At 45.9% G+C, this 12,335-nt stretch overlaps 1 protein-coding gene across 9 annotated transcripts in view; it reads right to left on the bottom strand.

Annotated features, from left to right (window-relative positions):
• Positions 1–12,335, bottom strand: part of LOC117219545 (Wnt oncogene analog 2) — a 206,377-nt gene that overhangs the window by 173,286 nt on the left and 20,756 nt on the right. Inside the window, exon 1 of one of the 9 annotated variants that reach the window (XM_033468773.2) lies at positions 3,894–7,457. The exons of 3 other annotated variants lie outside the window; for them this stretch is intronic. In XM_033468773.2, coding sequence (XP_033324664.2) covers positions 3,894–3,970 — 77 coding nt within the window. In that variant the 5' untranslated portion in view covers positions 3,971–7,457. Of the gene's footprint in view, positions 1–3,893; positions 7,458–12,335 lie in introns of those variants that run through there. 5 more of the 9 variants (XM_033468791.2, XM_033468757.2, XM_033468765.2 and 2 more) reach the window with 5 other exon arrangements.

The raw sequence follows: 12,335 nt of genomic DNA on the forward strand, positions 1-12,335 counted from the left end.
ATATTTTTCGAAATCGACAATAACAAGATTTTGATGACGTGGACGTATAACGTGGACGTTTAGGATTTCAAAGGGGTTTCTTTCGAACGAGTAAGAAGATCGATGAAAGTACAGGGTTCCCCGGAAAGAATCATCCGATTTCAAAAATTTATATTTTAAAAAATTACACACAGAAAATTATAATTCAAACACGAATAGAACGGGAAAATGTGTGAGTTTTTGTTTACAAGTGTTCAATATGACTTCCTTTCGTTACACGTATGATATCATTGCGATATGAAAGTTCTTGCCAAACACGGTGTAATGTATCTCTGGTAATTGTTTGTACAGCATCGCAAATGCGTTTTTTCAGTTCATTTACACTTGTAGGTAAAGGTGGTACAAAGACAAGATCCTTCACAAATCCCCAAAGGAAGAAGTCGCATGGGGTTAGGTCGGGTGATCTCGGTGGCCAACTGTGTAGAACCATATTATCGGATGAACTGCGACCAATCCAACGGTTTGGTACGTGAGAAAAAAATAATAAAAAGTAAAACTCGCACATTTTCCCGTTATATTCGTGTTTGAATTATAATTTTCTGTGTGTAATTTTTTGAAATATAAATTTTTGAAATCGGATGTTTCTTTCCGGGGAACCCTGTACATTTTTAGAAAGGTATTGCACCCCAATGCACCCATGGTCGCGTGGTCGTGGGAGAAGCGGCGGTCGGGCGACGCGAAAAAATCCAACGATATCAATTTTACACTCCGTCAAAAAATGCCGGCGACCGTTAATACGCGCGCGCGCGCGGTTACCGGCGTTACACGTGTAAACACGAAGAGGGCGCGCTCGAGCGGGCCGTAATTTACCGCACGATTTTCAAGAAGCTGTCTAAATTTATCATACGCAAGAACATTGGGCCGTGCATCAAATTTCATTGCACCGTTGCGGAGGTTTTACAAGGTGTGACGGGCTTCCAGCACGTGTCGACACGACGACGCCGCGGTCCTCACACGCACGCCTCGCGCTGCATTCTTCGCCCGGTGCAACCCCATGGCCGACCTTCGTGCACACCCGTGCGTTTACCGCGTTGGATCCCACGATTTATTCGCTTCTCAACCTTGCGACTTTTTACTCTCGTTCTCGTCAGCAAAACGCCGCGCAGTTCGCTACCTTTTAACACTTTCTGTGTTGACGAAAATGAGAAATTATTGTACAAGAAATATCGATTTTTCTTTTGTGTTGTTCATGGAGCTTTGTATCACATCCGTACTATACGAACGTTATTCCGATTATATTACTTGTATTATATATTATATATATTATTATATATATTATTATATATATACTATCACTATCGTTTGCTGTCACATTGCGCATAGACAGTGTCATATATTGGATTGTTTAAAAAGTCTGTATTTCAGTGATTTATTTCGAGTTTTATAAGTCCGGTTTATTCATTGAGAAGACTAGAACCTCTTTGAAACTGGCATTTATACATTAAAAACTCGGGAATAATGCATCGAAGCAAGCGGAGCATGTTTTGATTAAATGAACATCCTTCGAAAAAAGACGCGGAATTAATGTACGCAAAAATAATTCTCTCCGCAACCGTATTTATAATCTTCCTTAGAAAACGACGCAACCGGAGAGCAACGAAACACTTCGCAATACATAGGAACGCGACAGGGTCGGGCAAACGAGTATCAAGCTGTCAAAGAGTTTGCAAATCTAACTGAAGGAATCGCGAACCCCATGATTTCTCATGGCAACGATATTCGTGTCGCAAAGGCTGCAAGCCTAATCCTAGGAACGAAGACATTCAAAACGCGCGCGGAGGGACATTAGCATTTGTCGACAGCTCATTCATTTGCATTCAGGTAATCGAAAGCTACCCCTGCGCGGACAAGGCCGCGTTCCCCCCATGGTGGCGACCGTAATGGGACCTAGCCGGAGGAACTGCGACTTTATCATCGGCGTTTCACGAGGTTCGTGTTACCCTACTCGGCGCTTACCATCTTGTTAATGCGGAAGGGGGTTGGAGAGCGTGGATCTGACATAAAGTAGCTTTCCGTGTTGTCGGGGCCAACAATATGCACAAAGACGCGGCCCTTTTTCGTAAAAGAAGACGAGCCGAATGCCAGCAGGAAAAGAGGACGAGACCGCCGGCACGCAACAAGGTTCACTGAAGCGAGCCGATCGCGTCGGGACCCTCGGGGGATCGAGAAAGAAGGGACCACCTCGATCGAGATTTGGTTTCCTCTGTAGGGTCTCGATCGTTCGCACTTCATCGGTAGATTCCGGGGACAGATAAGGGTGGACGACTACCCCGTTCTCGTTGCTACAATCTCGGCATTGTTGACTCTTCCATCCCTCCTGGGTTCGCAGGAAAGATTCTACGGTTATGCTTCGTTCGTTGTTTTATATATATATCCCAACCCCGCCCGCTTTTAATGCTAAACCTATCGAGACTACCTACGCTAAGCCCTTTTATCAAAAAATAAATAAATAAAGAAAGTAAAAGAATAAAAAAATGTTCATATGTGTTATTCGATAAATGCGAAGTATGTCTGTAAACAAACCGAAGGCACAGCAATTGCTAATCCCACAGTAACGGCTCCACTACCCTGCGAACTTAGTCGTAAAACCGCTTGCTCACGATAATACGAATCATTCATGGTATTAACACTAGATTTACGGAGCACTAAAAGCAGCCGTTTTATAGTAGTTTATAAAAGTAACAATAAGACATTTATTCGGATTTTTAACAAGCGTTATTGCAATATTCGCCGCAAGTAACGCATATACTTCATAAATAACTCACAAATGTATCTTTACAATGTGTATAATCGTAAATTAAAAAACTGGTGGTCCGTCTTTTTAACAGGTTACGTAAACCCAGTGGTAAATAACGATCCGTGGACGATCGTATCAACAAACATGCAGCCGAAGCGCTCATCGACTGGACATCCATCCACTTATGCCAACAACTTGAAACATCGCGTCAAAAAAGTCACTGTTTCGCATCTATACAAAACTATGTGTACGATGCATTAAAATGTCTAAATGATCATATTTAGCAAGAGAGTGTTCAAACAATTGAGCAGGAGATCAATTTCAAGCGAGTTCTCCGAGCGGATATTAGGAAGATCAAACAGCATATAAGTTCGCAACGCAGCTTGTTTACATTGTCTTACGAACAGAAGTATTCTTTATAGAAAACGATGGCCAGGCGTTATACGGTTCTAATTAATCTACAGAAACGTTATAGTACTCGTATCCAATATAATAATTAACCCGAAATGAAATAATTAAGTTCGATTTGCGCTTTCCTACCCTTTAAATAAGGTTTTTAAAAAACCGGCTCCAAATATCCTGAGATTCTTATTCCGACATATTCGTCGGACAGTCCATTTTAACATTATAAAAACGTTTCTTGCGAAAAGTTGCTATCTTCCGAGTTATTTAACAAGATATGTGGCCGCAACCGGTCTCGAATTTTCTACGAATTTTCAGGCACCAACGCAAAACTAATGAAAAAAATCTTCTTTGGGGACAAAAGTCATTCGGTATTCGGCTGACAATAAATTGTGCGAATGAAAATCTTTATAATATATAGGGCATAATAATATATATAGCACAAAGGCTTTTGTTCGATCAAAAATAACGGTGGCGAGAATTTTGTACGCGAAATCGTATAATCTTCTTCACGCAAATCGACGCGTCTTTGTAGCTTCTTCGACAAATTGTTCAGGCATTTCGATCGAAAATCGATCGGCTAAGAGGTCACGATTTTTGTCCGGGACGCTCGTACACGCAAAAACCGCGCGCCGTGCATCGGCGGAACTCGAACCCCGTTCCGGCGATCGAGCCGTCCGGAGCGAGTCGAAGGCGCGGTAGCAAGATCTCTTACCTCGTCTGCCGTGGTCCCTGGATCTGCCCAAGAATCAGAAGGGCTATCGCGGTTGCCGCGATGTCACCGCGACGCATCTCTTACATCACAATCCCCTTGTTTCTAGAATTCCTGAAACGGATGTGCACGCGACGAGTTTTCACGGTTCCGCAGTCAGCCCGACCGGACGCAGGTCGGATGTTCTCGTCGTCGTTTCAGTGGCACGGTACAGGTTTCACGGTCCTCTGACGGGTCGTCGCACGCTATCCCGTGGTCGCACCGATTTCTCCCATCACTGTGCAGCACACACCGGCAGCCGTTGTTGCACACACGAGGTTGCCGCGACGGTGTCTCTCGGTCCCAGTTCCGTTTTCATCGATTTAAACCACCGCGAAAAATTCGACCTCCTAACCGGATCTCCTCCCTCTGCCCCCCATAAATCTGCCGGCCAATTGTTTCCTCCTTGTTCCCCGATCGTTTAAACGTCAATCAACCGATCGCCGACGGCGATTCTCGCTCCCTCGATTCTACCGGGTCGGTGCCTCGAGTTCGCGCGTGCGCGCGCGCGCCCGAGAGAGATCGTCTTAGAGACGTGAATCACACACTGCTGGATCCTCGGCCCGGCGGACCGATCCTCGGTTTCGCGAGCAGGCTCGTTAAAACGGCCGCGGATGCGGCGGGACAAAAGAGCGGGTGCACGCGAAACAACGAAACTGCAAGGCCAACATTTAGAAAACCGTCGAGTGTGTTTGCTGCGCTTAACTGGTCCGGCGAGTGTTTGCGATCGCCAAATACTCGAGAGCCGTTCCCTTTAACGGTGACTAAGCGGAAACTTGATGTGTCTATAAGAGCGTCTCACCTCTTCCTTTCTCTCTCCCTCCCTCTCTCTCTCTCTCTCTCTCTCTCTCTCTCTCTCTTTCTCTCTGGCTTCGTTCCTCTCTCTCGCGTGCCCGAAATCCTTGAGATCTCTCCGCAGGGTGTGTTGCCGCCGGTGTCAAGAGTTCGCGATCCGCGACGGCGCTGGAAGAGATCCGGAAGACGTCTTGGATGTCGTCGGACGGTCCCCTAATGAATGCAAGGGGACGTCGGATGGCGGTATCGCCGGGCTGCCGTGGAAAGGCCGGGAGTTATCGAATAAACACTAATTAAAACGATACAACTAGGCGCACACGCGGTGATTATCGACGTGGCTTCCTGGACGATCGGAGATAGCCGGGCTCACGCGACGTATTATTACGACGAGGGATCGCGCTCGATGCTCACGCGAGGATACTGTCTTCTTATTGTCCCGTTGCTAACGATTCCCTGGCGAGGATTTATCGATCGGTTCGTCATCGCGATACCGCCAGCCCGGTACCGCGCGGAAACGCCGCGCCGGCGATCGAGGCGTCAAGATCTCGCCGGATCTTCTTCGCGCGGGGCGAGAGCGTGATCGATCAGCGGTACGCAGTCACGAGAGGTAAACGTTGCCGGTGCGTTCGGCCCTCTCGATTTTTTCCATTTGCACCAGCAACGGCAACGGCAGCGGCAGCGACAGCGGCAGCAGCAGGCTTCTCTCCTCGCTAACTTAACGAAGAGGAATTCCTTTTCACTGTGTTAGCCCCCTCCCTGCTTGCCACCAACCCCTCCTCCGCCCCTCGACAAGTGCTACCGGTTCTTATTGTTCCACCGAGCTGTATTGTTCCCTTTTGTCAGTTTTTTCGAATATGTAGCTGGTCCGCGTGCGTGCGTCGCGCGCTACGCCGCGCGCTCCCGACGCTCGCCTCCTCTCGTCGCGTCGCCTTTGCGTCGCGTCTCGCGCTTTTCAATACAACGAGCCGCCACGGGCTTTATCCCCGGTTCGGGAATTTGTATGCGGCCCGTTCCCAAAGACCCCGTAACCGAGGAACGGTTACAGCTGGCGCTCGCTAACGAGCGTCAACGGACACCTTAAAAACCGCGCCGCTTCGGCTAGCCTGGTTCGCGCTCTCCCGCCTCCGGCCGGTAACACGGCGATCCGATCTCTCTCCTCTATATCCGATCCGATCCGATCCGATCCAATCCGTGGTCGTTCAGGGACGATCGATGGCTAACAGCATCGTTTCACCTGCCCAGACCTTGGCCAGCCCCGAGCACCACCAAGGCGACGCGTGTCATCCGATCTACCGGTCAGATTATCGATGTTATAATTAAAATTTCATGATCGATTTCCCCGGGCCCGGCGCGGACACGGTCACCCTACCCTGCTCTTCGACGTCTCTGCACCGCGACAGGTGTATAGGGGTTGCCGCACTCCTGTCTCTCCGTCTTCTGCCGATGTCGCGACACTTGACGCGTCGTTTGTCATCACCGATCCTCCCGCCGGAGCATCGGCGCGCCGATCTTTCCGGCTACTTCGATCCTCTGATCCGCCAATTTTCTGTCAGGACGTTTCCGTCGAGAACCTACTCCTCCGATCGATGACAGAAGAAGCGACTCCGAAGAACCACAACCAGAGATCGTTATCCTTCTTCGATCCGCTAATCTTGCATTTTCTATCAGATACTGTCAAGAACGTTCTGCTTCGAGCGGCGATAGAAGAAGCGACTTCGGAACCACAACGAAACACCGATTCTTCGTCGATCTTCTAATCTTCCGAATCTTTCTATCAGATCCTATCGGGAACGTTCTCCTTCGATCGTTGACGGAGGAAACGACTTTGGAACCACAGCGAGAAACCTTTATCCTACTTCGATCCTCTGATCTTCCGATTTTCTATCGGGTCCTGTCAAGAACGTTTCTGCTCCGATCGACGACACTGGAACTAGTACAGCAAAGATCCTCTATACTTCTCCGATCCTCGAATCCTCGGACTTTTCGCAAGATCTTGCCCCAGATGTACACCGAAGAACGTCGTCACCTGATTGACAAACCGCGGAGTTTGGTTACGGCGTCCTCGCAGCGAAGAATGAAGAGTAGCCGACGTTCTGAAACTAGATCGGAGATACTTCGATCTGATTCGATTCTCTAGTCTTCAGAGTGTCGACAGGATTTTTCTTAGATCTACATACGAGAACGTAACATTCGTCGTGTCCCGTTCGATGCCGGACGAAAGATGAAGAGCGAAGAAATCTATGGTAACGCACCGTGTCCCCGAGGAACGCTCTAGGACTAGAGCATAGGATGAAAAACTGTCTTCCGTCCGATCTACGAATCTCGTATAAGATCGTGAATGTCCCATAAGAACCGTTCCCGAACAAGAGCAACGTTCCGAAGCAACTCCGTCTCCGCGGCCTAATCTTCGAATCTGCCACGAGATCCTTCCTAAACTCCACTGCTGTCACAACAAATCACGCTGACGTCAACGAATGCTGGAGACGACGGAGACGACGAGCTTTTCCAGAACCAGCCGGAAAATTCTGTCCCGCCGGATCTTCGGTTTCAGTGGAAGATCCTTTTCCAGTTCGCAGCAACGTGTCTGATCGAGAAGCGAAGTCGCGAGCGGCGCGATGTCCCCGAGGAACGCTCGGGAACTAGAGCAGAGGGTAACTGTGCAAGGTGTGCGTTGTAACCCGGTGTTCAAGGTAACGCGGCCGGCCACCACCATCAGCGACACACGAGCACCACAGTGTGACAACCACTACCACCACCACCACCACCACCACCACCACCACTAGCAGCACCACCACCGGCACTAACAGCAGCAGTAGCAGTAGCAGAAGCAGAATCGGAAGCAGCAGTAGCGGGAGCACCGGGGACCAGGGGCCTTAGTCACCAGTAAAGGTAGTCGAGCACCAACATCTCCGAGGGGTTAGCAGGCATGGGGAGATGAACGGGAAGACCGCGTGCACATGGGAATTTGAACGAGCGGGCAGAAAGTAAAGCGCGTTCGGTCGAGAGGAGGGCCCGCGATGGACTGGCCTCGCCAACCCAAGTCCTCCTACCTTTGGGATCAGGTCCCAGCCTCTACGATGTTACCTCTACGATCCTACCTCGCCTCGGTCGCTCTCTTTCTCGCTCTTTTTCTCTCTCTTTTCCTCCTCCTCCCTCTGTCTCTTTCTCTTTTCCCCCCTGCTTCTCTCTCGCTCTTTCTTCCTCCTTATTTCTCCCTCCATCTCTCTCCGTCCCATTCTCTCCTTCTCCCCCCCCCTCTCTCTCTCTGTCTGTCTCCCGGTCTGTCCGTCTCTCTCCTTCACTCTTCCGTTCGCAGCGTGTTCTTTTTCCCTTCCCTCGTTTTACCTTCTTCGTATCCTTTCCTCCTCCTCCACCTCCTCCTCCTCCTTCTCCCGTCGCCGCTTTCTCTGCACCTTCCTCCGATCCTCTTACTTTCTTCCCTCCCATGCCCTCTCTTTTCGGATCGTTCCCCGTCTACTTACTGACGTCGTCTCGCGAACGCATCCGCGGTCCTTCCTCTGCGCCCCGGCGTTCGCTTTAGTTTCGACGGTGTTGAACAGTTCGCCGAACGTCCCGGGCCCGCGCGTCCACGCTCGCCTAACCGCGTCAACGGCCCACAATTTTCGCTATTGCCACCGGCCGGACGGTATCTGACGCCAATTTCTGTTTCCGACGTGGATTATCATTTCTGTTTCCGTCGTCGATCCTGGGATACTAGTCCCGGAACGAGGCTTTCTGAGAAGTTGGAATTTGCACTTTGCAAATAACAGACAATCGATAGCTATCGCGAAATTGCAGGTGACTCTTTTCGTCTACGTGGCTAGATCAGATCGAAAGTAAAATCTGTGCTCGAACGACAACATTGTGAGAATGTTCCTGTCATATGATACATAGAAATTCATCATTAGACTCTAGGTCTTTATGCATTTATCTTGTTTTCTTTTGTTATGAAGAAACGAGCATGTTTGCACGTTCGCTATCCAAGCTCTTGGTATTATATTGAAATCAATCTTTCGTTTAAATGTTCGGCTTTCTCGTTTCTAATTGTCGCATTTTAATCAGTTAGCTGTCTTCGACGAGTACGCTCGTCGTAGCGCAAAATGTTGCCGTTTCCTCGTGACGAGTATGCTCGTCGAAAACGACTAACTGGTTTCAGAAGAATGTATCGTTTGATGTTAAATTGTATAGTTTACGAGAGTGTGTATGTAAATAGAATATGAAGGGAATCAAACATGTACAGTATAATTTCAGTAACTTGCACACTATTCAAAGGGATTGCAACAGCTAACCGGTTAATAACACGATTTAACGGACGACGTTAAATGAATAAAGTTTCCAACGTTTTCTCTCCACTGCGAGAAGCATTTTATGACAATGAAAATGAGGCAAATCGTATGAAATGAAGTTGTAATATTAATTTACAGGTTTTAAAGATTAGTCGTAATTGGACTGCGGATTTTATTAATTCGCGATCAAAATGACTTCTAACTAAAGCGTTAGAAACATTCCAGGATGTTCTTACATCCTTCTCAATTTATTAGAATTATTAACAAAAGAAACCCACGCCCCTCTCACTTACATTTTACGCAATCTACTTGGAAAATGTTTGTTTTGCATAAAGATCCGCAGTCTGTTCATAGCATGCCACTCGTCACGCGAATTTTTCTTAATTCCATGCAGAACGATAAACAATTTAATCTCTAATTACTAGACTGCGAATTTTGTGCATTTATAACAAAAGTGAGCAGTTCCAATTTAAAATAGTAGAGAGATTAAAATCATTTAAAAACGTCATTGTATCATTTATATAAACGAACTACGATCTTTTTATTTAGTTCTACGTTTTCTGCAAATGATGCAGACAATTTTTGTTTTGCATAAAAAGCCGCAGGGTATTAATTACTATTTCTACGCTGGTAACAAATGAACGACGGTCGAAACGCAAACTGATCGCAGTCGACGTATAGAAAACGAGAATTGCTCAACGGAGAAGGCTCGTATATAGCAAAAGGTAATTAATTAACGGTTCCAAACTGAAGCTAATGTTTCTTGAATGGGCGTGTGCACGTAACAATGGCGAATTATAAACGCGCTCGGAGAGCTCACCTGGCCGCAAATTCACGGCACACATCCACGGATACAGACATCTGTTAAGATTAATAAGTTCCGGCACACGGTGCACGACAGCCTAAAGTAAAATAAGTAATAAATAGCCGATACGCGATCTAAAGCGGCACGCTATATATTTGCATTTTACGGTAGAACGTCTACGACGCGAGCGTGCAAACGTAGACGTGCGAGAAGATAAATGGAGTCGGGCATGGCGAACCGCGTAATTTCAATGCTGAGCTACTGATTCATTCGACATTGTATTTGTTTCCTATCCCGGGCGGCTGCGGGACTGCGAAATCGCATTGTTTGCGCGTTTCTAAACCGCGCGTATTGTTTCCACGCTTAAATCTTGCGCGATTTTTCGCGATACCGGGTGCCGCGGAACTCTGAAATCCGTTGTGACACGAGAAAGCAATATCGCCGGTGGTGATAATATTTTCACACCGAATAATATTCTTATTGTGCGCCAACTGTTCTTCCTTCTGCGCCGACGGACTTTTTCAATTAATACAGATAAACAACCAGCTTTCTAACTACGCGATTTTCTGTCGACTTTAACACAGAGTTTGGCATTTTTCAAATTATATTCATAGTTTATTATATTATTGTATATATTTATATTATTATTATTACGAATAAATATTTATTATCTAGAATTATTATTCAAACGAATTCGTTTCGGTCGAATATTTTTTTCGGATAACAATTTTTCGTTATTCGTTGTTTAGTGAAGAATAATAGCAATAATCCATTATTCAGTATAGAATAATATCAATTATTTATTATTCATTATTCGGTATACAATATTATTCTTCATTCGTTATTCGAATAAATCATTCCAATAGAGATCGTAAAATTACTCGAATAACAGCGTGGATAATTCTTGACCCTTTTGTACGTAGAAAGAAAATTAAGAAAAATAATTAATTGCCAAAATTAACATGGAAGATAATCAATAACCAATGAACAGACACTACATTCTATCATTTTTATTCAAATCGATCGTGTTCCGAATTAATTCCTGTACAAATAAAATCTTATTCGAATAACAAATAACTTCTTATATTCAGTCGAATTTTCATTCGAATAAAATCTTATTCGGATCTTCTTCGATGCAAGATTTTTTTTCTATACGACAAAAGTGTTCTAACCCCTTTCAACTTTGATATAACCTTAAATAAAGATGTACTTTTTCTTTGAATTGTTTCAATACATTGTAAACAGATTTGTATAAGACATTTGCACAAGATTCGTAAATTTTTTTAATGTTGTCTTCGCGTTGTTCTGTATTTCGCTTAGCCAGCTTTCCCATAAATGCATAAAATCATCGGAAGTTCTCTCTCTCTCTCTCAAGTTTTGATATTTAAGTTTGTATTTTTTTTCTTTTCTTCGTCCCTATTTTTATTAGTTTCAAGTTCTTGTATTTCATCCGTCCTTGCGTGACTGCTACCATATTATTACTCTCTCTCTCTCTCTCTCTCTCTCTCTCTCTCTCTCTCTCTCTCTCTCCCCCTTCCTCTCCCCGTAACAGAGGATTTATCCAGTTGATAAATAAAGTCATACTACTTCAATTTTATTATTATTACTTTAATTCCGCAGAGTAAGTTCGAGGGCTGAGAACCGGTTGAAAAATTGTCGTAGATTCTGATCGACGTATCGCGATCCCCCGGTTTCCGAGATCCGGCGGCACTCACCCCCGAGAACTCAATTACCAGGAAAAATTCATTTGCGTCAGGTCATAATGCACCAGGCGGAATGACCGATACGTATCCGCGCGTGAATTTTCGATCGTATCGGCGGCGCACGGCCGTGATTCATTTCGTGGGTGGATCGGCCGATCTGCTGGTTCGACTTGAGGCCGAGTTGATGTACGAGGGGTGTGCCTCGACTCGATCCCGGTGTGCCGAGAAACGTCCACGTAGCTGAAAACGTTCCGGGCCCCGTAGATCTTTGCGATCGGGAACAGAAATCGGCGGACGATCTTGCCCGCCTGCGCAGGTCGTATATTTCACTGGAACGAACCGGGGAAAAACGTGAAACAATTAAGACGCTCGCTGAAATTGGACTGCGGCCGCTTCGTCTTCCATATTGAGAAGTCTCGGTTGAAATATTGGCCCCCTTCTTGGTCGTTTATCCACGTGAATTATGGCCTGGGACTAGGCTTTTATTCAAATAATATATTTCGCAAATGATGATTCGAGTAATATATTGTCCTATTCGATTAGGTATTTTTTTTTTCATTTTTTAGACAGTGTGTACGTTTATTTGCACGTGGGAATGCTTTTTTGTGTTCATCGCTTCCTTCTTCGGGTATCAAACGATTTCTTGCCCTGTCTCGTATTTGAGATGAGCCTCGTATAAACATTATTTTCTCATGAACGTCCTTTTTCAGCTCAAACGTATTTCTTGCGGTCGAGTATAAATAAATTCGTTCGAATAAAATCATAACGAACTTCCATCTCGAGTTATTTGTTATCTTATTCGAGTCATTTGGTGGAA

Source organism: Megalopta genalis, chromosome 6, assembly GCF_051020955.1.
Source record: "Megalopta genalis isolate 19385.01 chromosome 6, iyMegGena1_principal, whole genome shotgun sequence".
Classification (NCBI taxonomy): Eukaryota; Metazoa; Arthropoda; class Insecta; order Hymenoptera; family Halictidae; genus Megalopta; species Megalopta genalis.